This window comes from Bos indicus, chromosome 8, assembly GCF_029378745.1.
Source record: "Bos indicus isolate NIAB-ARS_2022 breed Sahiwal x Tharparkar chromosome 8, NIAB-ARS_B.indTharparkar_mat_pri_1.0, whole genome shotgun sequence".
Lineage (NCBI taxonomy): Eukaryota > Metazoa > Chordata > Mammalia > Artiodactyla > Bovidae > Bos > Bos indicus.
Genome location: NC_091767.1, coordinates 27,591,878 through 27,617,452, shown reverse-complemented (window position 1 = coordinate 27,617,452; position 25,575 = coordinate 27,591,878). Strand labels below are relative to the sequence as shown.

The 25,575-nt window shown below is 40.1% G+C and overlaps 1 protein-coding gene across 10 annotated transcripts in view; it reads right to left on the bottom strand.

The window, feature by feature from the left end:
* BNC2 (basonuclin zinc finger protein 2) overlaps positions 1-25,575 on the bottom strand; it is a 478,719-nt gene that overhangs the window by 272,407 nt on the left and 180,737 nt on the right. For 5 of the 10 annotated variants that reach the window (XM_070794509.1, XM_019965901.2, XM_019965905.2 and 2 more), the window contains one exon: positions 10,703-10,786. The exons of the other annotated variants lie outside the window; for them this stretch is intronic. In XM_070794509.1, coding sequence (XP_070650610.1) covers positions 10,703-10,786 — 84 coding nt within the window. The remainder of the gene's footprint in view (positions 1-10,702; positions 10,787-25,575) is intronic. 10 annotated transcript variants of the gene reach the window in all.

Below are 25,575 nucleotides of genomic sequence, written 5' to 3'. Positions count from 1 at the left end.
AAGAAAATATTTGATCAAACTCAATACCTATCTCCCCTGCCAACTTTTAGATGCTGAATTTTAGTGGGTATAGTTTCATTCAATCTTATAACCAGATCCACTCACCCCTAAGTTACGGACCTACCTCTTCTTAAAATATTCCCTTCAAAGCCTTTTTTGGATATTAAGTCCACCTCACTACAGCATCAATCCTAAACTCCTATATTTGGTGTAACAGTTTCTAGTGATTGAGAGAGGGGGAAAAGGCTGCTAAGTTTTAAAAAACATATCATTTGTACTAATACCAGGGGCTTGGATAAATAATGTACTCTCTAGAATGCTGTATTACCACTGTGAGTGTCTCTGATATAAAACTTTTATTTATGTATTTGATTAATGTTTATTTGTAGGACCTTAATACAATAACAGATGTCAGCTACATTATATCTGTTCTTGATTATGAACTCCTAGAGGGCAGAGACCCTGTCTATTCAGCTCACTTTTTATAGGACACAAACACAGTACCATACCCAAAAAGGCACTTAAAGATGGTTTTTATAATAACAGTGATTTCAAGGGGACTTGGTCTTCTTCTACACTCCATGAAACTCCACTGGCACATACTGAACATTTAAGAGTAACAACTTTATATTCTTGAGCAATTCCATTCTTCAGATGTCGACAATGGCACTTTTCTTTTGAAACAGGGATTACCTGGATGGGACAATTTCCACTTCTTAATGTTCAAGGGTTAGGTTTTGTCCAATATCTAAATTCTATACTGACAACCCAAGCTTAAAAAAAAAAAAACCAGACCCAAACATTCCACTTCTTAGCATCAACTCTACCCCTGCATCAGGCAGAAGGACCTGCTCTTTCCTTGGGGTAACATGCTAAGACCACTACGGTGGTACCTAAAACTGTGGCCTCTTTGCAGTCTTTCTGTCCATTCAAATCATACTGAACAAGAGACACACTGAGTTAAATAATGCTCTACGATAAACTTAAGAACACAGTCATATAATGCTTATAAATGCTAAAGGAATAAAAAGCCAGCAGATGGTATTTTAAAGGTTCTCACACATCAGAAATAGAGAATTTTCACTAACTAGGTAATTTGGGGCAAGCCTTTTAAAATTTCTGGGCCTTGGTTTCCAAATCTGTGAAATGGAGACCTTACATTGTATACCTTCAGATTGTTTCCAGTTTAAATTTTGAAATCACATGAGTCCTAAAGAATCTCACACAAAGTGAGGTTCCATTATCCAGCCAAACAAAAGGCTTTTCTTCTTTCTTTTGTGAGTGAAGGAAGGGAGACTGTATGTTCTCAATGTAAATTATTTACTATGCCTAGCTCCAACAAAATATCCAAACAGAACATCACCAGCTATTTTTGTAAACAAAATATGTGGATATGCATGTAATGATATACACATTGTATGTCTGTACCAAATGCATATACATGCACACCCTCCAAAACACACAATTCTCTCTATTGTAGCCAAGAATTAAAATACTTTCCAGTTTTCTCATTTTTTTCTCTCTCCCTCTCTATTGAAGCCAAGAATTAAAATACTTCCCAGTTTTCTCATTTTTTCTTTCTCCCTGCATGAAGCATCTACAAAGCTACTATAACATGGGAACTCACATAAAGTAAAGCTATAAGCATCTTCTTCAACATTTCTTATATTAATATTGACAGTTCCTAACACAATCAGCTTAAGTTAAGCTGGTCCTCTGCAACCTTAACAGCATCCTCTCATAGAAACAGTGGTATTGAGAAAGGATGCAGAATGCAGTCCTCAGGCCATTCAACCAACATCTACTTCATCTATAATGTACCTGAAATATGCAATTCAAGACATAAAATTTACAAATTGAATACCACTTAAGCAGATAGTGATAGTAACAACAGCAGAAAAAGGATAAAGAAGGTTGTATAGATGTAGGGACAACCAGTTCATACACTCTCAAAACGTGGGAGGCGACTTAAGTTCATGAAACTACTTATTTTTATCTTTAATTTACTAAAACACTTCCAGAAGAAAACTTTGAGCAACTACTGATATATTATCATTTTCTTTTTTATTTAATTTTTATTTTATAATGGAGTGTAATTGATTTCTATGTAGTTTCAGGTGTACAGCAAAGGGATTCAATTATACATATATATGTATTTATTCTTCTTCAGATTCCTTCCCCATATAGGTCATTAAAGAGCACTGACAAGAGTTCCCTGTGCTATACAGTAGGTCCTTTGTAGTTATCTATTTTATATATAGTAGTGTGTATATGTTAATCCCAAGCTCTTGACTTATCCACCACCCCCCCCACAACATTTCCCCTTTGCTAACCATTAGGTTTGTTCACTATACTACCATTTTCTTATTAGGGAAACAAAAAAATGCCCTATGAATGCAGTCATTTATTGCAAGTAGAGAAAGAAAAACAGATGTCTTATTCAAAATTTCCTAGGTTCTCTTGGATCCCTATTCTTGGAGGAATAATTGTTAAAGCATTTAAAGGCAAATAATCTTTAAAGGACAGATATGTGAAATTTTCAGGAAAAAATTTCTTAATTTTTTATCTGCTTAGCCAATAGATGTTAGTAGATACATTTATATAATAGCAATAACCCATTCATATCACTATTTCACAGTGCCCCAACACACATACATCAACTCCTTCAATCCTTCCAACAATGCCAAGAAGATAGAAGAACACAAGTCTTCCTTCTTCTGTTCCATCAATTAAAACTAAATCCAAACATCAATACACACAAGAAGCATTATCCTAACTACTGGTTACTCTATAAGACATCAGGAAACTTGAGTGTTTTGATTTGAACATCTTTCTATCTCAAGTAAGAAGGAAGACGGTGATTCAAAACCACAAATTTCTGGCTTTCATCAAAACAATTTCATTCAAGCGTCCAGGTAAAGGGATAATTTAGTGAGTAGTATGCATTCCTTAAAAAAAAAAAAATCGAGTTTCACTCATATTCCTTGGGGAAAAAAAATCCACCAATGGTCATATACAAGTTTATATTAAAATGCAACCTAAATTTTCTAAGTTTACAACTGAAGTAATTATAGATATTAATCTTTTACCTAGTTGCAGCAACATTTATAACACTATAAATGAAAATAGAACTGCAGTTTGTTTCTTTGGAGAATGGAGAATGAGAACAGGTTCTGAGGAGATATTGAATATCAAAGGATAAAAAGAAGTGAGAAAATGGAAAACGAAAAGATAAATGAGACACACAATGGGGGAGAGAGAAAGGCAGTGACGTAGCTAGGGGATGAACAGGGCAAAGTGAGATAAGTCATTCCTAGCAAAATGGCTCTTGTCGAAACCTTGCCAGGGCTCTGGACCATTGTCTCTGCCTGCAAGAGGGATGACTTCTTTGATGGTTTTTTAAAAATGCTTCCTGTATCTAAACAGCCTCAGTTTATTTTTTTCAGATTCCTGCATTTATTTTTTAAATAAAAGTTCAAATTTGAAGACTCTACTCGTGTAAAAGGAATGACTTTTATTTTAGAAATGTACTTGGAACCTACACATCATTGCTCAGCTTAGAGCTCAAAACCTCAGAGATGTCCCAACATTCCAACCTGACAGTCTTCCCTTTGTAAAGAAGTGAAAACTGCCTCTTTCCACTGTGCCTGAAAATTATATGTGAAATCACTCTTCACTGATTGTGCAAAGTCTTAAAAGTAAATACGTGCATCTTCTTGAGGAGTCATCTATCACCAAAGAGAGCTGATTGTGTTCTCAAGAAAACAACGTACATGTGCCCCAAGTGAAGGAAGCTCTTGAAAGGACATCTGAAGTTGGTCGTCAGAAATCATCCTCCAGCCTGGAATAGGTATGCAGAGCAAAGGCACCCAATACTGTAGTCAAAGCCAGAATCCATGAAAGGGTCAGCTACGAATCAATTCAGCCTGACTCAGCCGATGAAGAACTCCATCGACCCACCCCCTGTGACCTGAAGGCTTGCTTCTTTCTACCCCCCCACCTATCCCTCCTTGTGCTCTTAATAAACCCACTGGTCCTGACTATAGGCCCCAATACCATACGCATCCTTTTACATAAAAATTCATTAAATACTGTACCACTCTCAATATATTGATCCCACAAACTGTAACTCCATGAAGTGGTTCAACACGATGTCATCACCACAGAGCAACTTGTTTCATTTACAGTATCTGTTTCACTTCTACTCATGAGCTAATATAATTCAATTTTTTTTAACTGCACACAGGCTGCTAGACACATGTGCATGGCAAATGGAATCTGAACTTAGCTTAACAGCCTCATTTATTCCTGATGGTTTAAATTATTTCATCACAATTAATGACACCCCCTCAGCTTCCTGTGCAGCAATGCCAGATGTTCAGAGACCACAAAGCCACTCTCTTCTTTGACGGCTGGTGACAAGTCGTCCTCTGAAGGACATTCCCTAGGCACGCGGACTGGATGACACCTCCATTGCTTTGCACCTCTCTGCCTCCCAGAGTAACCATGTAGAGAAAAAAGCAGGAAGGCATGAGCAACCAGCAAATGCATTAGCGAGAGCAAATTATGTGAAGTGATCTAAACTCGAAGGAACTTGGCTCCTGCCACAGGAGTTCCTAACCTTGTTGTTTTATGAAAGCACTCTTCGCCTCCACCTTCTCAGCCACTGGCATCCACTGAGTGCCTGGCCTGGCGTCAGTCCTCGGGGAACACTGAAGGACATGAAAAATACAAGCTTTTCCACAGGGATCCTTTTCGGCTGTGGTAATTTTGTTTTGGGGAGTGTTGTTTAAATTTACTACCCTCTTCCTGACTGTTCCCTCATTTTTAAGAGAACAGTGTCTTCAAGTACAATTATCTTCTTATCCTGTTCAATAGGCACTTCCCATAGAAACATGCAACATTTTGGCAACTTGGGGTAAACAGCTGTGCCCTTTTTTCTTTGTAAAGCTTTATTGAAGTGCAATATAATTGCAAGGCCAAAAGTTACAAACATTTCATGTATACACCTTGATGGGTTGCGTTTACCTCTTTTTCTCAGGCTTAAGTAAGATTTCTTCTTTTCAGGAGCTGTTGGGTTTTTGGTTTTGTTCTGGTTTTGTTTGCCGTTGCTTTGTTACTTTTTAAAGAGAACAGAATGAAAGAGAGACTTCACATTTTTCCCACTTTGAGTCTCACATGGGCAAAGCCATTTACTTAAGAGTAAAAACAATTTTTTTCTTCTGAAATTCATAAACAGTAATTTTCTTATATTCATCATGTTTCATAGAAGAAATAAATTCGCATAATGACAAGTAGCTAAGAGGGCAGCAGAAATCGTAAACACGAGCACTGTTACAATAAGAATCCAATACTGTGGCTCTAATTTGGAAAACGCTTTCCATCAACTAGGGAACATGTGGCAGACATTTTATGGATTATTTTTTAAATGTTAAAAAAAAAAATAAAAATGCTGATCTTATTCAGGGAATAAGGGGCCTTTTCCTTTGCCAAAAAGTGTCCTAGGAAAACTGAAAGGCCATGTGGGTCAGCCCACCCTATAGTATGAACATAAGCTATAAGAGCATTTTGGAAAATATTTTTAAACTGAGATGAGAAAAAAATCAATATCAATACAGATTCCGAGCAGATGCAAGAGGCTTCTGTGCATGTTAGTGATTATGTGTGTGGCCTACCCAGGCTAATTTCAAATGCCTCCAAAACTCACTGTACATTCTCTTTTATAAACTATTTGGGATTAAAACTAGGACCTTATCCATATCAACTTTGACAATGGACACAAATATAGGGTAGGCTAATCAAGCCAAACAAGTTGAATTTTCCCCCTCATGGATGGCTTTTTAGATCTTAAATGACTACTGAATTTTACCAGACATGCTACACTTAGTGTTTTGACAGTTGTTTATTAAAACTACTTTCCTAGGAAGTCCACGGAAACCACCAGTCTAGCTTTTATCAGAATTGAGACCATCAGAGAGAAGTCGCGATGATGGTATACTTGCAGCAAGCAGACAACAATAGGAAACTCTAAGCACTCCCAGAGTTGCATCAAATTTTCCATGGACCAAAACTAAAATGAAATCGTTCAATTACTGAGAGGTAGATAAGTAAAATAAACAACTAATTTCATACAGCGAAGTTGAGGGAAAGTCATATGGACCTCATTCTGTTGTCTCCAAACACATTTTATCGGAGGGGAAAAAAGGAGCTGAATCAACTTTAAACTCTCATGTAGGGATGTATTGCTTGTGTGTCCCTGGCAGATGTGGAAAGGAGATGAAATGGGCAGGGGAGAATCAAATATCCCATCGCTGCAGGTTTGCTAAGGGAAAGAACACTGCAAAGATCTCACATCTGGCAATCATTTGTCAATAGCTGGAAAGAGAGCGGCAGGAAACTTTCTGGCTCTTGGAGAAGATGAAAAGACAAAAACCATGTGTCTCTCACACACACACACTCACACACACTCTCTCTCCCTCTCTCTGCAATGGTACAATGACTACTACACTTATTCTCCACCCCTCCCTTTCCCTCTAAATTTAATGATCTTCAGATATACTCGACTCCATGGTCAAAAACATGCAGTCACTTGACTTGTTAAAGCTGCAGTGTATGTACATTTTTCAAATAAACCCCAGGGCTGATGTTAGAAAATCAAAATCAGTCAAGCATAGACCGCCTGGTACTTTGGGCAGGAATCCTTGTGGTTTAGTCAATAAACAGAATCTGAATGAAAGACACCACAGTAACTAGACAGTAACGTTTTGAACGGTTCTTAACCTGAATGGGGGCTGGGGCATGTGGTTGTGCTTAGTGACCATGGACATGGCTCCCCGTCCCCTCAGATGGCTCCCTCACCCTGTGACAGGACTGTGCTTAGCACAAGGGCATCTGCTGCTCCTAACACACACTCAGTAAGAAAAGGTGAACTTATATTTGAGGGATGCTGAGAGTGCATTTGGGGAGGGAACAACTTGGTGGTGGTGGCTTTAAATCTATTTAATAGGGTAAGAAAAGGAAAATCTCAGTTTCCGGGTGTTCAAATGGATGATAACAATATATAAAATTTGCTAGCTTCATTATGAGTTCACAAAAATGACCAGCTTTGCCCCATTAGGTTTCCCATATAATAAAAAGTTTTCAAGACAACTCGCACAAAATTAATTAACTTTTCCCAAATCCTAGGAATGTAAACCTGTTTCTAGTGATCGATAGACTTCAATGGGCAGCTCAGCTTTGCCCTTATGCTGCATTTAACCAGCCGAGCGCATCCTGTGATGCTGTAAGTGAATGCTGCAGGTTGTTTAATAACCTGGCAAATTCACAGTAGCTTGTCAAATTATTACAGGAACAGTGTCATCACTAAACAAGCCTGATCACGGTTAATTACAATGCAGACTAGAGAGCAGCCACAATTGTTCATTAATTACAGGAAGCACCTCATTTAAATTTTATGGAAATTTACACTTGCACCCCGGTATGTCTGGAAAAAAAAGTGATCCTTCACGCATTCATAGAAGAAAGAAGTCTGTGGTTTATGAAACATCACAGTAAATTGTGTCTAATCGGGTACTGAAATATTGGTTTATTATTTACTCTAATTTTCTAAGCACTTCAGTGGTGAAAAATACCAAGTCAAACCCCACATCTTACATTTCTAACCAAGAAAGGAACTGTGCTAGGCTAAATGTAACAACACACGATGAGGTACAGTCATACTAAAATAGTCACTTTTTTTCTAATTAAAAATCAAATATTTAACAGCAACCAAGGGAGGTCTAAGGGCTTCCCCAGTGACTCAGACAGTAAAGAATATGCCTGTAATGCAAGAGACTAGGGTTCGATTCCTGAGTCAGGAAGATCCTCTGGAGAAGGGAATGGCAACCCACTCCAGTATTCTTGCCTAGAGAATCCCATGGACAGAGGAGCCTGGGGGGCTACAATCCATGGGGTCATAAAGAGTTGGACATGACTGAGCAACTAACACTAAGGGAAGTCTAAACTAGAATGATCATTTCCCATAAAATAATTACATAAAAGGACAATTATACAAAAGGACAATTTGGGGGTCTGTACAGCAGTTAACCTTCAGAGCTAAAGAAAGTACACAGTTTCACACCCACTTCAAAAGCCACTGAAGAAAATCAAGAAAGTTAGACAGTGAATCTAAAGTGTGGATTGTCCAGCTACTTCTCTAAATCAAGTATATTAACACACACAAAAAAGCAGATAACCCTGCAAAAGTCAAGTCAGGCACAGACTTCAACAATGACAGTCATTCAGAACCAACAGCATATTCATGAAAGAGTGTCAGGGATCCTGGGATTATTAAGTAACAAAGCTGCTAAGACATCTGAAATTTTGGGACCAAAGGAAAGGGTTAAAAGAAAACAGGTAAGAGGAGGAAGGGGCTCCCTGAATCCTGAGATCTCATGTCAGCGAAAACACAAAAGCAAACGTTATGGGTGCCGTTATGTCTAAAGGAAAATCCTTCACAGAAAAGGATATAAACAAGCCAGAGCTCCTAAATCGAGGTGTACAAGAGGTTATTCTCAGAATCAAGAGGCCAAACAGCAAATCCTCTCGTGGTTATAATGCCTGGCCCCACGGGAAAGTCTGAGATCCAAGCAGGAAAAGTAAACGACCCTGGCCAGTCCTACGGTGAGTTCCCTGGAGTGCAGAGTTGGACTGAAAAATAAGAAATGGCTCACTCGATAGGAAAAAAAAAAAAAAAACAAAACAGAATACACATACCACGGCACGAATGAAAGAACTCTAAGCTAAAAGCTACTCCTGGAATTGTTAGCTGGTGAGGAATATATTAAGTCTCAAGTTTATTATGACAAACATAACATGAATATGTACCAGATATCATCAGAATGTATGGAAGCCGTATTTAGAAAGGAACAGGAAAAAGAGAGAAATAAATGATTCAAATGGGTCCCAGTTAATTCACCAGTGCATCGTAGTTGACTTATCTTTTCAGAGATTCAGCTTTTCCATACTGTCCGCCAAAATGCTTTTGCAAGATGAGGCATCTAACAAAATGAGCACTTTCTTTTTTTCACCCAGTAACTCGTCTTCCTTGCAAGGCTCACACAGCACTGTCAACTCCACAATATGTTTAGCTACCTACTACCATGGTTTCACTTCAATGTGTAAAAATACATTTTCTCCCTTGGTATGTCAAAGCAATATGTTCCACTGGTCTCTTTCAGGTTTATTTCACACACCCACATCTGCAAAACCCATTGCTCTTCGCACCATAACTCAACGTTCAAAAACAGATTATCCAACAACCACCCATGACAGACCATTCCAGGTGATGTGCTTGAAGAACATCACTCGTCCCCCCACCCCGAAGGGGTCAAGGATCAGACTACTCTTCACGAAAAGTCTTCCATCACTCGGCATGTATGTGTCACAACCAAGTTGTGAGCTTTCTAAAACTGGGAAACGTATGATCACGTCTCATACTTGCCACACCTGCTTTTCTGTTGGATCACAGCCATACACCACCCAGACAGTACCAGCATAGGGCACTGCAGAGCTCAGGTGGTCGTTCCGAGGCCAGGAGCAGGTGTGCAGAAGATGGTGTCCCCTTCAGAGCATCATAAAAAATGAAACTTCCTACAACCACCACTTCCACCATCACACCCACTATGAACAAGCCAATTTTTAGAACTATTCTCTTTTCTCATGCAGGGTGTCTAAATCAGTTTAAAAAAAAAAAAAAGTTTTAACACTGAGATCACTATGCTTATCCCCTGAGTCTTAAAATTTAGAAAATGATGCCAAACAGAGGCCTGAAAAAATAGTATGGGTGTGCTCACGCTAGGGAGGTGCCATCCACATGGAAACTTGAGCCTGCATTTTTGCATCATTGATACACACATTCCTTAACTATTAACAGGTACCCAGCAGTGGAGGTAGGCCTTGGGCCAAGATGTCATATTTATATTTTTAATCTGCAACATCCCACTCCGCTTCTAATTTCCCAAGACCACGCAATGAATTCCAAGTCAATACTTGGATGAAAAATGTTCTTTGCTAATAAACTTAATATTACACCAGAGGACCTATCTCCCAAACCATGAAGAAGAAAGATAATATTATTAACTCCTATTTTTCTCATACAGTGCCCAGCTGAACAGCTTCCATTCTCCTGAGCTGGGAGACTCCTGTGCAGGAAGCATGGCTGGCTTGCCCATGTGTCCCCAGAGCCTAGCATCCCCTCAGCACGCAATAACGATGATTCAAAAAGAGGAGAGCTAAGATTTCCAGAGTGCCTCTTACATCCTGGCCCTGTGCTAAATGCTAGGTATGTGGTAGAACATTTAATCCTCATTAGTCAGCTATGATATCTCCACTTCACAGATGAGAAAGCTAAAGCCCAGTTAGGTTGGGTGACTTGCCAAAGGACTCATGGCAACTTGTGTCAACCTAGGCAGGCAGCATTCAGAAACCACATTCTTATTCACTGCAGTATATATTATACCATGTCTTGACTTCTTGAATGAGTAAACGAATGATCTCTAATTCTGACAATTTATCCTGAAAAGGACTTTTTGCTGAACAGATGCTCCACCAACCCCTCTTTCAGTCCCAGCAGCTGCCACATGGCATCTGATATATCTGTTCAGCGTTCAGAGACCCCTGACTGTCACAACACCCCCGACTGATAAAACAGTAAGACTCCGACCTGGACTTCCAGCCTCTGGTCTGGCTCCTCCAGGTTTGGGCAGAAGTCTGCACCCAGCAGTCTGCCAGCACATGCCACTGGGACCTGGGGGAACATGGCCGAGTTAGATGCTGGGTGTGGAGGCTCTTGAGAACTGCACACAAACACACACAACCCAAACACAAGGACATCCCAGCTGCAGCTCTGCAACAGGCCGTCATGGCCTCACAGGGTTTGAACACTCAGTAGGTCAAATATATTGTAAACATCATACACCCAAGTTTACTGACTACCAAAAGGTAAATTCTAAGAAGAAAAAATACACATAAATGTTGTTGTCCCTTGTATCCACAGCACATAGCACAAAAGCAGGCATTTAATATCCGTGGACTGTAAGAAGGAAGAGAGAGGAAGGGACATTGGGGGGGAAGAAAGGGAGGAAATGAGGGAAACGGAAGAAAAAAAAACAATTTCTGCTTGAAATTGGTGGCTTTTTTTCTCTTACCTTTCTTAAGTGGGAATTCAGAAAACTGTATTCTATAATGCCTAAAGTTCCTTTCCACTCTTAAAAATACCTGTTCAAATTTATTTTTTCTCTTCCTGGTGTAGGCCAATAATTACCAACATGTACTATTTATTTACTGCATTTAAATTATATTTAAGAGCCTTATGTCTGCTCTAACAATACAAATGACAAAAAAGGTATGATTCAGTGAATGTTTCTCTGTATCTAGAATCTTACAGTGAAAGCCACTAGGATTCCCTTTCAAAACTGTTACCTATTATAATTAGCCAATCTCATTATGAAATATTGCCTACTTAGTAGTCACTTGGCTTACTTCATTTTTAAATGTTTAAGATAGAAAAGGACTTAGATTCCATTGAAACCTATTTTCTGCTTTTTATAATTTTCTCTATACACTACTCAATATTTCCAAATATATACTACCTCCATTAATCATACAACTATCTTGATGTTCAGCCACTAAGTTGTGTCTGACTCTTTGAGACCCCATGGACGGCAGCACACCAGGATTCCTGTCCTTCACTATCTCCCAGAGTTTGTTCAAAGTCATGTCCACTGAGTCGGTGATGCCAGTCAACCATCTCATTCTGTCGCCCCCTTCTCCTCCTGACCTCAGGCTTTCCCAGCATCAGAGTCTTTTCCAAGCAGTCAGCTCTTAACTATCAATGTGTATTCAGATCTCAATTCATCAATCAGTTCCATCTCACCTGTGTCTTCTTTCCCTCTCCAAGGCCCCCGTCGGTGTTTTATTTTTTTAACTCCCACTGGGATCATCTATGCCCATCTCTTTGTTCAGAGATCATTTTTCAGCCAAGAGTGCTGCCTTAGAAGGTATTTCTTTCTTTCTTTTGACCAACAAATCTGTTCACTTTTCTAAATTTAAGCAATTTTCAATGAACTCCACTTTGCAAGTTCACTAGTGAATATCACTAACATATATTTTTTAAAGAATAGTCAACTTTTCAAGCATTTTTAGGTCCAACCTGTCTGTTCCTTTCAACTCTCTTATTCTTTCTTCCTGCCTATTTCCATAAGGTGGTGTCAATAGAATGAATACAGGCTGTCTTTGAAATTAATCACTCTTCATCCATATATTTCCTGACTTGGAGCCTGAGAAGGGAAAGGAGCTCACACTTACCAAGCACTTGTAATGTGCGAGTCGCTGTGTGGGTACCTTACATCAAGAGAAACTGTTTTTTCCTTTAAACAGTCTTACGATGGTAAAGAATCTGCCTGCAATGCAGGACACTGGGGTTTGATCCCTGGGTTGGGAAGATCCACTGGAGAAGGAAATGGCAACCCACTCTAGTAATATTGCCTGGAAAATCCCATGGATGGAGGAGGCAGTCCGGTACAGTCCATGGGGTTACAAAGAGTTGGACACCATTGAGCAAATTCACTTTCACTTTTCATGGGGTATGAGGATCTACATTTGGCAAAAAAAAGGGAGGCTTTAGAGTAGGTAAATAATTAACTCAGAGGCACATGCTAGAAAGTTACAAGGCCCAAACTTAAGATGAGAAAGAGCAAGAGCATATGTCAAAGAAGTTAATGAAAAACACATAATCGTTGCATTTAGCGGCGTCCATTCTAGAGGCATGTGTGGATGCTTCGTATGTTAGAAATAACAAAGACGACAATTAAAGGAAATGAAGAAAGGATCACCAGAAATAAAGACTTACTACTCCCCGCTCTTTGGTCCAGGACAACACAGGCAAGGTTAAAGGGGACTGCGCCTCTGACTTGAGGAGTGAGCAGGAAATGGGCCATGGAGAAACGCAGAGACGCCGCATCTGTGTCGTGTCACACACAGAACGATGCTGATCCCACCCCACGATGACACAGAGGGGAGCGGGGAGGGGGGCCCAGTGAGTTGGGCTACAGTAACTCTCCCTAGGGTACAAAAGAAGAACTGGGGAAAAATTACTCTTAGAATATTTCCTATCAAAACAACCCCTCAAAAGCTTCCTATGAAACCTTAATGAAGGTGATTACTTAACTGATTACAGCAGATTCCATAAGCCAGAAGGTATATGCTGCAAATGAAGTGTAAACAATACTTCATTTCATATACACAGAAGAATTCCCACTTACTTTAATATTAGTTGACCATATCATGAAGTTTCTAGTTCCTTTCTACCCTCACAGACGGCATTTATAAACACCCTCAAGAGGCACGGAGAAAGTTAAACAACTACAATTACACTCAATTACAACCTCAAACACTTAGAAATACACAGTTTCTAAGAGAAAACAAAAAGGTCTGTGAGCAAGTTGGGAGGAAACAGTGCCAGGCTACTGGAACGTTTCAACCATCCAAATCACAAAGAGGAACTAAGAGGAAAGTGAGGCACGCTCTCCATCTTAGAATCCTAGAATTTCTGAGCAGAAAAGAAAATCCTTATGATCCCTGCAAATGGGCTTCCTTAAAGATGAAAACATTTGAGATCTGAACTAAAACCACAAAGTCTCACTCATGAGTTCACCACCTAACAATACGCCCCCACCGGGCCCAGCACAATTAGGGCCATTAATTATCAGACAGGGGAAAAGTGTAAGGGGGAAGGCAAGCTATATCTGTTTCCAGTTCCTCACAATGTCCCAAGGAAAATATAAAGGATATAAAAGCTGGATAACGTAATTAGTAATCACTTTACACACCTAGACAATTAGGCCTTTGGATTCAGAAGTCTTAGTAGTTAGCCAGCTAGTTATAAGCAATCAAAAAATTCCTGTCAGAAATAGCAGACATTAAAAAAAAAAAAAAAAAAATTGGCCATGCTATACAGCATTGCAGGATCTTAGTTCCCTGACCAGGGATAGTTCCTCGCCCCCTGCAGTGGAAGCACAGAGACCTAACAACGGAACAGCCAGGGAGCTCCCCGTAACTACTTTTGACTCCACCTTAAGATACTAAAATACGACGTGTACCTCCGCTTTCAATGCAATGAAAAATTCAAATTGATCTGGAGAATTCCAGTTTTATCCTCTTGTCTTTATGCTAATAATACTCAGTGTGCATTTCAACATCATACTCTAAAACACAATTTACCATGATTTTCACAAAATTTTCACAGTGATTTTTATCTCTGGAAAGTAGTAGGACAAAGAAGACTTTTTAAAATTCTTTTTTGGGTCTCTGTATATTTTGGTCTTAAATAAATAAAAAGACATAAGTTAAATACAAAGAAAACACTAACCTGATCAGCTGACACTTCTAAACAGTAGGCTGAGGGTTTCATTACGGATGGTAATTGTCTAGCGCTCATCTAAATTGCATTCGGCTGGTGCCCTAACAGGAAGTAAGAGGCCCTGAAAGGGACCCTCTAGCATCCCCTGGGAAGCTGGGGCTGAGTGCATATCTTCTCTCCTGTACATACCTCAAAGGAATCACGGTGTGCAAGAGAGCTATTTACAACTTACTTTGTGTATAATCAGCAGAAACAAAAGATATGACAACAAGCATAAAGGCCTCTCTCTTTCTCCTCTCAGGAGAATTCAACAAGGGAGGGCCAGTGGGCATTCACTTCAGTGTCAAAAGGGCTTCCAGAAAACACATTTTCTGTGGGGTAGGGAGGAAACATGGCAGGCTTCCTACACACACACACACACACACACACACACGATCTTATGTTTACTGAGATCACACATAAAGACTGTTAGAGACCAGACTTCTGAAAAGAAGACAGAAAAAGGCTCCACATCACAACTACCGTTCAAACTACTTGAAGCTTGTTAAAAAAACACTTGAAGCTGAATGGGTGTAGCAGGTGGGTGCAGAAGGTGGAAAGGAAGAAAGAATAAGGCACAGAAGTGATAACTTGGGAAAAGAAACATGTTACCAAGAAAAGGGCTTATAGAGTCTGGGGTGCTTCTTGCAAAACCAGGGCACATTTGAACTTTAATTTTATTTTTAAACATTAAACATTCAGGTAGGCATTTGCCTGATAGGCACTATAAAAAGTCAGAGCCTAAATAAACTAACTTCCATGCCAGCTCAAGTCTCTCTGGTGAAGCTGGCCGTAAGCCCAGAGCAGTGCTGAACTATATGTGTTTTGGTGGCTTCGGTCTAGCAATGAAGGAATGAGGCAAAGGAGATGAACCCAAGGAGAACCTGGAAAAGAATGGAGAGACAGAATTGGTTTTAAAAAACAGAGGGACAGAGAACAGTCCCGTAAGAGGACTCAGGAATATGGGCGGGTACAAGCTCCGTTACATTCCAAGTCAGAGAAAAGCAGTAACAGCCTCATGTCAGTGGTTAGATGACGCCAAGCAACAAGAAGAAAAATTACCCAGATAACACAAAGAATTCAGGCAGACCATTCTGTGAAATGGATTTGACAGTAAGCTAGCCAGGAGTTGCTTGTGAGAAAGAGCAGATAAAGAAATAAATTAATTACCCCACACTGTAAAGACGGGGATGCATGTTAAACACAGTGCTGCAAATAAGAGAGAGGAATGAATGAAAAATAAGGAGAGCTAAGTTGCTGGATGTGCAGATAATGTCTATCTTCATCTCTCAGGCAATGATTTAATGAAGGAAAATATTCCAGCACCAAGCCTTCCCAACCATGGAACCCAAGGCTAAGACTCAGAAGGGCCAAGTATACAGCATCTAAAGCTTAAGAATGAAAAACGTCACTTCGTGATGAGAAAGGAACTGCTGAGTCAAAACAGCATTTATCCAGCTGCCAATACAGAATGGCCAGAAATATGCTGGTGCTTACAGAGACCTTAGATGATGCAGGATGTTATTCATAGGAAGGTGAGAAGGACGAGCAAGGTGTTGCAGGGAAAGAATTGAGCAGGGGGGAGGACAGTCTTCTCCAAGTCATCCAGGACAGTGAGCTACAGGATCAGGATGAGAGGAGAGAAAGCAGAAGAGGGTTAAGGTTCTGCTACTCACCAGGCTGACAGATACAGAAGATGACTGGGGATGGGGGGCGGGGGACCGGAGGAGACCACATCCTCCCAGGAGCCAGGACCTGCCTAAGTGAGATTCAGTCTCTCTCTGCCTCGGGAGCTGGTCCTCTGGGGTACGCTAGGGCCCTGGGCTCTGTGATGGAAGCAACCGCTGCAGGTATGATTACAGGGGATTTTCACAGCCACAAACAACAACAAAAATACCCTGTTTTTTCTACTGTGAAATGTGGGATAAGAGATAAAAATCTCTCTTCCCTGGTGATATCCTGAGGAGCCTGATGGACCATGAATAATGCTAAAATTACACAGGATCTTTCTAACAGAGCCTCAGAGGGCTTTACACAAAATATTTATTAATTCCCCCATCAGACAAGTAAGCGGTGGGAAGGAAATTTCCACCACACTCTTTTTACTATATTTTTAAACAAGAAAACTGAGGCCTGTCACTGTGCTCTCCCCTCATTTGATAAGTTGAATAGAGTTGAAATGAAGACAAAGTTCTCTATACTACCACGCTAGTGTTTCACTGGAAAAACCTTCTATCGTTTAACAGAGTTCATCCTTGTTTTACATGGGTTTTAGCACTAAAGAAAATGAAAAGGAAGTTATTTGCACCTATGCCGTGGGTGGACTTCAGATTCAAGAAAGAAAAGTGCCTAATTCGACTATATTCAGCTGGTTTGTAATCATTCTTGTCATTCCAGTTTACTGGAAATGGAACACCCCAAATTGTTGCTCATGGGCATATACATTGCCATGTGTGATGACTGATGATGTCAAATTTCACATATACGTATGTATATATATGCCCAGGTAAACTCTGTCTGTCCTCAAGGCTCAATGCCAACCATCCTAAAGCCAGGTAACATGCAGAGAGCACTGGCTTTGGAGTAAAACTTCTGTTTTAACCCCAGCTGTGGTATCTTCTGAAGTTGGTCAGTTAGTTCCCAATACAGAGCTTAGTTTGCTACATCTGTAAAATGGAAATAATTCTGTTTACTGTGGTGGGTTGGTAAGGCTGAAGAAGACACAGGTGAAACATCTAAGCAGATGGTAGGTACACAGCATAGGTAATGATACTTCCCTGGATACCCTGTTCTTCCCCACCCCAGCACACCATTCCCATCAGGGCTGAGAAGTTTGAGACAGGGACGGAAGGAATTTGGGGCATGCAAGCAAACCCCAAGTGTCAAAGGAATAATACAAGCAATTAGGGAAACTGAAAATTATACCTATTCAATTAGTCTCAATTAGGGGCCGGCTCCATCAACTTGTAGACAGCTTCCTAGAATGCTGTGCTGACAAAGACTATGAAGATGTGTCTGGGCCCTGAGAGACTGACTGCCCAAGTCTCCACTGGGGGAAGGAGAGAGAAGAGACACATTTTACTCTCTGCCACTCCTGCCTCAGCCAAGACCTTTACAATGAAAGGATGAGGCAATTTTCTGAGTTCACTTTCATGCTAGTGGCTTGACCTATGAATTAAAAATGAGTTTCCGATATACACTGCTATATATAAAATAAACAACAAGGACCTACTGTATAGCAGATGAAACTATATTCAATATCTTGTAATAATCTATAATGGAAAGAAGGTGAAAAAGAATATATATATATGTGTGTATATGTGTGTATGTGTGTGTAGCTGGATCACTTTACCGAGTACCGGAAAAAGTGTAAATCAACTATACATCACTACAAAATAAAAGATAAAAAGTAGATTTTCCAGGGAACTCAGGTAAACGAAGTCTGAAGAAGCCTACAGTTTTGGAAAAACCCAAAACAGCAAACTGACAGATAACAGTCTAAGTCAGTGGTTCAAGCTGTATTCTCAGCCTGGGAATGTTACTAGTATCACCAGGTAACTTATCTGAAATATATTTGAAGTCTCATCTGAGACCTGGGGCTTCCCTGATAGTTCAGCTGGTAAAGAATCCACCTGCAATGCAGGAGACCTGGGTTCGATCCCTGGGTTTGGAAGATCCCCTGAAGAAGGGAAAAAATTCTCCGGAGTTCTGGCCTGGAGAATTCTATGGACTGTATAGTCCATGGGGTCGCAAAAGTGGGACACGACTGAGTGACTTTCACTGAGACCTACTATGACAGACTCCATGCGAGGCGGAGTCGGGCTGGTTGGTTTTATGAGCCCTCCAGGTGATGCTGATGAGCACAAAAGTTAGAGAACCACTGGCCTAAATAAACTTGAAAATCAAAAAAGAACTGGTAAAGCAGAAGTCTCCTTAAAAAAAAAAAAAAAAGACAAAGCAAGAAGTAAGAACATCAGGGCATAAGGTTTGGGATCTCGGAGAGTCGGTGTCAGGAAAGGAGACTTTAAGAGAGAAAAAGCCCAAACGAGCAATCCACTTCAGCAGCACTGTTATGGGCAACTCCATGGATGCGGCAAACATGAGAAGGAAATAACTTGGGGACAGACATTAGCTTTAGCATTTAAACTAGAAATCACATTAAAAGGACCCTTGTCACCTTGAACTCAACCACGGGATTTGCACCACTCTACCTGTCTCTCTGGTTTTTCACAGCAATCAAGAACAACACTGAACTGAACTCTCTAATGAGGGCACAGAGACAACTTTCAACACATGGTCACCAAGAATTTCTTTTTTTTTGGACAGGGTGGCATTTTTTAGCAAAGAGTTCACTTGGGAAGAAAACAAGTTCATTTCACTTGATCTTCACTCAGGGACGGCACAAAATGAGGCAAATCAATGGATTTTTTTCCCCTCCCTAAATTTCACAACACTCAACGGAAGCAGATGACTGGAAAAGGTATACATGAGAAAACGGAAAGGGGAGTTTAAGGAATGAAACATGATAGAAAAATGTGCCACATGCCAGAGAGTGAAAGAGGAAATGCTATACCTACCCCTCCCCAAAATTCAACATCCCATGTTACTTCTTGAACCACATACATTAAGCCTATTATGATTTTAAAAAAAAAAGTGTAAGTTGCCATACAATGAGTACTTAAACTAGATTTAATGCACAGTGGTTGTCTAGAGAAGCAGATTGCTGTGGACTAGTACCAAGCGGCCAGTGGAATTCTGGGGTGCAGAAACCAGGAGAGCTGGCAGGGAGCCTTCACCATGACGCTGAAGCCTACAGTTCAGCACGCCCAAGATCAATGAAGGAACATGCTTCTCCTTGCGTGCAAAGCTTGAACACAGGTAACGATAAGAGAAGAAAGGAAATGGGAAGGCAGATTCACCCCTGCTGCTCCCTACAGGAAAACCTTTCCCAACTCAAGCGTAAGTCGTACCGTGCACTGAAATCGCCCCTTGGAACCTGCTGAGGACCTCAAACTAAAAAGAGAAAATGCACAGAAGGATACAAGGCTGATTTCTGTGGAAGACCCATGCTCCTCCTACCTACTCCACCAGCTTCCCAACCCTATATCAACTGGGGTGAGGTCAAGGGAAGGTGAAAAGCTGTACACAGTACTCTGGACCAAACAGGTGAAAAGCGAGCCTCAACTTCTCCCACCAATGGCACCTCGCTGTTACCGAGGGTCTCAGGAAGTGGTGAGAAGATAGAGTAAGATAGACTTCCTTACATTGTCCTTGAGGATCTTATAAGGTGTTTTTCAAACTGAAATCCTTTACTCCTGAAATCTAAAAGAGGTTTAGTAGACAATAGAACACTTTATAAATGATAAAACTCATGGTTTTCCATTTTGTGTGCTTTCGATGTTCACAGCTTCAAATAAAGATAGAGTTATTTATGTCAATAACTTACCATAATAAACGCTATTACAATGCCATTTTCTCTCTACATGCTTTCCTTTCAGATGTCATGCTCGCCCCTGGTTTCATCTGCCACCTGTATGAGAACAATGCTCCCCAATCCCTATATTCCTTAACACTCACGTGAATTTTAGTCTTGCACTTTCAAGCTCCCACTTGAAATTTCCAAGTGTTTAGTTAACACCTCGAGATAAACAAGGATATGGGTTCACTGCCTACCCTTCTTTACTACACCTCTACCCTGACTTTGTTGGCTTTTTTTTTCTTGCATTAGTATCGCCAGAGTCCCATTAACAAAGACTGAGAACTATAGATGATGATGAAAAGCCTTCTCCTTATTTCCAAAACCCAGTAAATTCTGAAGGCCTATTTTCCCACTCCCATCCCCTCAGCTGTCCTCCCACACACCTTACAGATCATCTCTCTCCATCTAGACCATTTCTAACAAGAGCATGCTCAGACCTTTGCCGTAACCCTTAAGTGATTGATAATGCATTTCACACTCATCAACCAGAGCTATGTACCACCCCTCCAACTGTCAAACCTATTCCAGATGTTCCCCACAAACTACCAATTACAAATTTCCTTCCAGGCCCTCTACAGCCTAGCTCCGCCCTGCCCTTCCAGCTTCATCTCTCCTCCTCGTTCATGACAAATACTTAAGTGAAGTGAAGTTGCTCAGTCGTGTCCAACTCTTTGAGACCCCATGGACTGTAGCATACCAGGCTCCTCCGTCCATGGAATTTTCCAGGCAAGGGTACTAGAGAGGGTTGCCATTTCCTTCTCCAGAGGATCTTCCCAACCCAGGGATCAAACCCAGGTCCTCCCACACTGCAGACAGACACTTTACCATCTGAACCACCAGGGAAGCCTTAAATCCTTAAGAGACAGTCTAATCATAATTACACTTAATGTCTCCTGCATATGCTCTAGCTTTCCTAATTTGACATAGCTCTCATACCGCTTTTTTCTGGAATACCCTCCCCTGCACTAAACTTTTTTTTTTTTTTAATTATTGTGGGGTTTTTTTGACTGCACTAGCTCCTCCTCACTGTGAGATGGCCTTCTCCAGCTGCGGCAGGGGATACTCTCTAGCTCCTCCTCACTGTGAGCTGCCCTTCTCCAGCTGCGGCGGGGGATACTCTCCAGCTCCTCCTCACTGTGAGCTGGCCTTCTCCAGCTGCGGCGGGGGATACTCTCCAGCTCCTCCTCACTGTGAGCTGGCCTTCTCCAGCTGCGGCAGGGGGGACTCTCCAGCTATGGTGCGCACGCAGCTCAAGTTGTGTGCTTTGTCTTTTTTGTGAAGCAGACTCTGTAGCACGCTGGCTCAACAGTTGTGGTTTAGTTGTCCTGAGGCATTTGGGATCTTCCCTAGCCTGGGATCAAACCCATGTTCCCTGCACTGCAAGGCAGATTCTTAACCACTGGACCGCCAGGGAAACCTTGCACTAAACTTCTGAACATCTCTATTTCTGGAGGCCATTTCTTCCATTAAGTTTCCTGATACCCACAGGTAGAAGACATCTCCCTTGCCAGCATTCTACTACCCTCATGGCAGTCAGCACTATACAACTGCAGACTTTAAAAACACTACATGTTTTTCCTCCTGAAGGGCAAGAACTTACTGGCTTCTCCTTAGTTTTCTCTCAATCAGCTTTTCACACAGCAGATACTCAACCAATGCATGCAAAATAAATAATAAATAAATCTCTTAAAATTCACAGTGGCACCAGTGACCCAATGTTACAGAGTGATTTTTAACCATATCATTATTCCACCCAATCCTCAACAAATACCCTTAGGGCATTTAGGGGCCAGTAATTCCTATTTTATAAAAATTCAAGATGCAAGGAGGTTTCTATTTATGCACAGAGCAGTCTTCTGAGTGTAATTTAGCCTGTAAAGGTTCAGTAACTAATTCAATGTCACCCTGTTGATCTGTGGTATACTTCTGCTGAAATGATACTTCTCTTGCTAACTTTCCTTCTGACTTACTTAAGGATACCTCGAGAACCTGACTCTATCAAAGCAGTCTTCTATAGGTGAGAAAACACACAATATCTCCTCTAAAATGTAAGTTTTAGAGATACTATTTCTCTGCCCAACAAGTTGTTAACAAATATATATTGGCACATATATCTTATTTTAAAATTTACTAAGCTTTACAAGTAATGAAAGTATGAAAACCTCCTATAATAAGCTTTGTAAAGAGGTATTGATTACCATATACCTGGAAAGAAAGTAATCAACCCATTATACTACCCTCAGATAAGAAGACATTTCTAAGATGCAATGAGAACAGTGTATAGACAACTGGGGATAGACTTCCAGCCCCCATCAGTTTCTCCTTTGTTTCAAGCCAGGAGCAGGCAACTACAGCCTCTGAGCCAAATGCTAGACTGCTGCCCACTTCTATATTAATAAATAAAGTTTTACTGAAACACAGCTGTACCTATTCCTTTATATACATATATATTCTACCGCTGTTTGTGGCTACAAAGACAGAATTGAATAGTTATTACAGAAACCCATGGCTTCTAAACTATTTACCATCTGGGCCTTTGGAAGAGGTTTGCCAACCACTGTTTTAAAATATACAAAATTGTATCCCTTTTCCCAGGAACATCACTTTCAAGAAATCCCCTTTAGTAAATAAGAATACAAGTACACAGAAGAATGTCCATATTGAGGCACCACTCTTTGTAAATTAAATGAACTGGCAGCAACCTCAATGTCCACAAACCAAGAACTCATTAAGTATATTAGAGTACAATGATACACTAAGACTCCATTAAAAATTATGATGGATAGCTTTACTTCCAGACATGGAAAGATACCTATGACATGCCCGAGTTTAAAAAGTCATGTACCCATAATCCTTCTATGTAATGAGCATCTATCCATACACCTGTTTGTATACATAAATGAGAAAGGATGACTAAAAAAGATGTTAATAAAATGGTTCCTTGGTGGCAGCCATTCAGGAAGAGTTTACTCTCTTTGTAGCCTTCTTAATGAGATTTTCACAATGAAGATGCACCCTTTATAAAAGCTGTTAAAAAAAAACTTTAAAACTTAAAAATCAAAGTCAGCATGCTATGCTTAGGTTCTGCGTTATATAAAAAGCACAAGGTTTTTCAGAAAATAAAGGCGGGGAGTTTGTATTTTCTTTTTGGTTAGGGTAGGGCTTCTGAGTTGGTTGTTACTGTTTCTAATCTGCCTTTTTCTTAAAGACAGAAAGGCTCTTCAGCTCACCAGTAGCCTGCATATCTATGAAGCTGCATCCCCAGCGTGACACCCTCCTCTGTGGATTGGAAAAGTCCCTTACCAAAGCATACATGGGTGAGGAGGAAGAAGAGAGGTTAAAAGAACAGCCCCTCCATGGAAATGTATTAATTCAATCAGCGTCTTGCTTCTGAGTTACCATAAAAAGGTTCATAAAGTACCCAAAAGCCACGCAAGATTTTAGAATTATGCTGCTCAATGACTGATTCTCAGTGAAGAGTAAGAAAGGGGAGATTTTTCCTCTACTCTCATTTTCTTCAGCCAAACTAAGCTTTAGCAAGATTGGCATAAGTATTTTTTTAAAGTGGTTAACTGAAAAGGCTAAGTGTATACATGACACAATTATTAAGAACTCAGTACCACCAGCGATACAGAGATGCTAACTAAACACTGCATAAGGCTTGCAAATTAACATCAGGAACCACAAAAGAAGAAATTGCTAATAGCCAACAGCGCCATCCTCCTCTCTGTGCCGGACACTTTACAGGCATCGATTCTAACCCTCATTTTAGTAATGAAGTAACTGAGCTTCCAAAGTCACATAAAGAAGAGACAAATTCAAGTGCAAACACATATGGCTAGAAAACCTAGTCTCTGCCACCCATGCTGATAAAATGGAAATTTAATTTTCTAATGAAGGACTGTACAAAATCCCAATATAAATTTAGCAGATGAAAAACCTTGAAATTTCTGGTCTATAAAGATACTACAAAATTACCATGTTGACTAATTTTTATAAGCAATTTATTTAAAATAGTATGTTTTTCAACATTTCTGAGTTAAATCTACCCATATTCTCCATCCTTACACTTACTTGTATATGCACATGATGTGTATACCTTTTATAGATATGCTATACATTACACAGAGCACAACTTTTTAATATTGTCAAACTGGAATCTGTATACATTGGTAGACACAGGCTCCTGTTAAACATAAAGTGGTGACTTATTCTTTTGTGACTCTTCCCACAATAAAATTACTTCATCACTTTGGATTGAACAAAAGCTGTGCCCTGAAAATTAACATGTGAAGAGCTGTACAATGATATAGCTTTTTTTTTTTTTTAACGCTAGTATTTACCCCACACTATTTTTCTCTTATGTTCTCTTTTCAAATTAGGGAGAGATTAGCCTTCCTGTGAATTCCCCACAATTGCACCATGGTAAACAAACCCTTTAACTCCCAGACTACTTGGGTTTGCTATGCCTCCTTTTTAGAGGGTGTGGAGGCATTAGACTCTAATTTTTCTAAGCAAGTATTCCACAGATCAAAGATAGAACTCGGAGGCTGGACCCTTTTCTTCTAGAACAGGTCTAATTTTTATCAGTTCTGAAAGTTGGTTTCCTTGCAAAATTTAATCTGAAAGGAAAAGCAAAAATTGGTGGGTTCAACAACCATCTTCTATTTTTTGTAATATCTGACTTAAGTTATAGATGGATGAAGAATGTAAGGAACAAAGCAAAGATTCTGGGGGTCAAACTTGCTGGATACAGAGTTGAGACCTTTACTTCCTCATCTGTAAAATGAAAATAACTGTACCTGCCCTGAATGCTTTTTAAGAGTTGAATAACATAAAGTGAGTACCACCCTTAGCACACTGTGTGAGCTAGGAGGTACTTATGAAATGATGGTTTTTAATCCATCTTTTACTCTTAGCAATAGGTGAAAGTGAACGCTAAACCAAATATTTATTTTAGATCTAAAGATACAGTATGTTCAAACAAGTGTTGGCTAAAAGAAATGAAATGTCAGGCAAACTAACAATGCTAATCTAAGACCATCTATGACAATATTAATGTACTACACATAACACAATTACTTTTGATAAAAACATAATCCAGGATTAAAAGACAGTAAGAGCAGCACATTCTGCTCAACAAATAGTACCCAAGCCCTTAACTACACTTAAGGCAAAGTGCAAGACTGTAAATGAAGATAAAATATTGCCCCAATATACATATAGGTGCCTTGCTATACTCTTTCATTTAGTTCTATTAAAAGGTGTAAATGCTATTTGCTTTAGTGTGACCCTGATTCCATGAATACAAGTGCACATTCACAAAGCCAGGGACAGAGACCAGGGTACCTGTATAATGGAACTTCCAGCTCTATTACCAAGTGCTAACCATAATGAGTGGGCTTCCAAAGTGGCTCAGCAGTCAAGAATCTGCCTGCCAATGCACAAGACACAGGTTCGATCCCTGGGTTGGGAAGATCCCCTAGAGAAGGAAATGGTAACCCATTCTATATTCTTGCCTGGGAAATTCCATCAACAGAGAAGCCTGGCAGACTATAGTCCACTGGGTCACAAAAGAGTCATTCACGACTTAGCGACTAAACAACAATGATAATAAAGCAAGCAGCTTTGATTCAAGGGATTGATTAGAACTGATGAT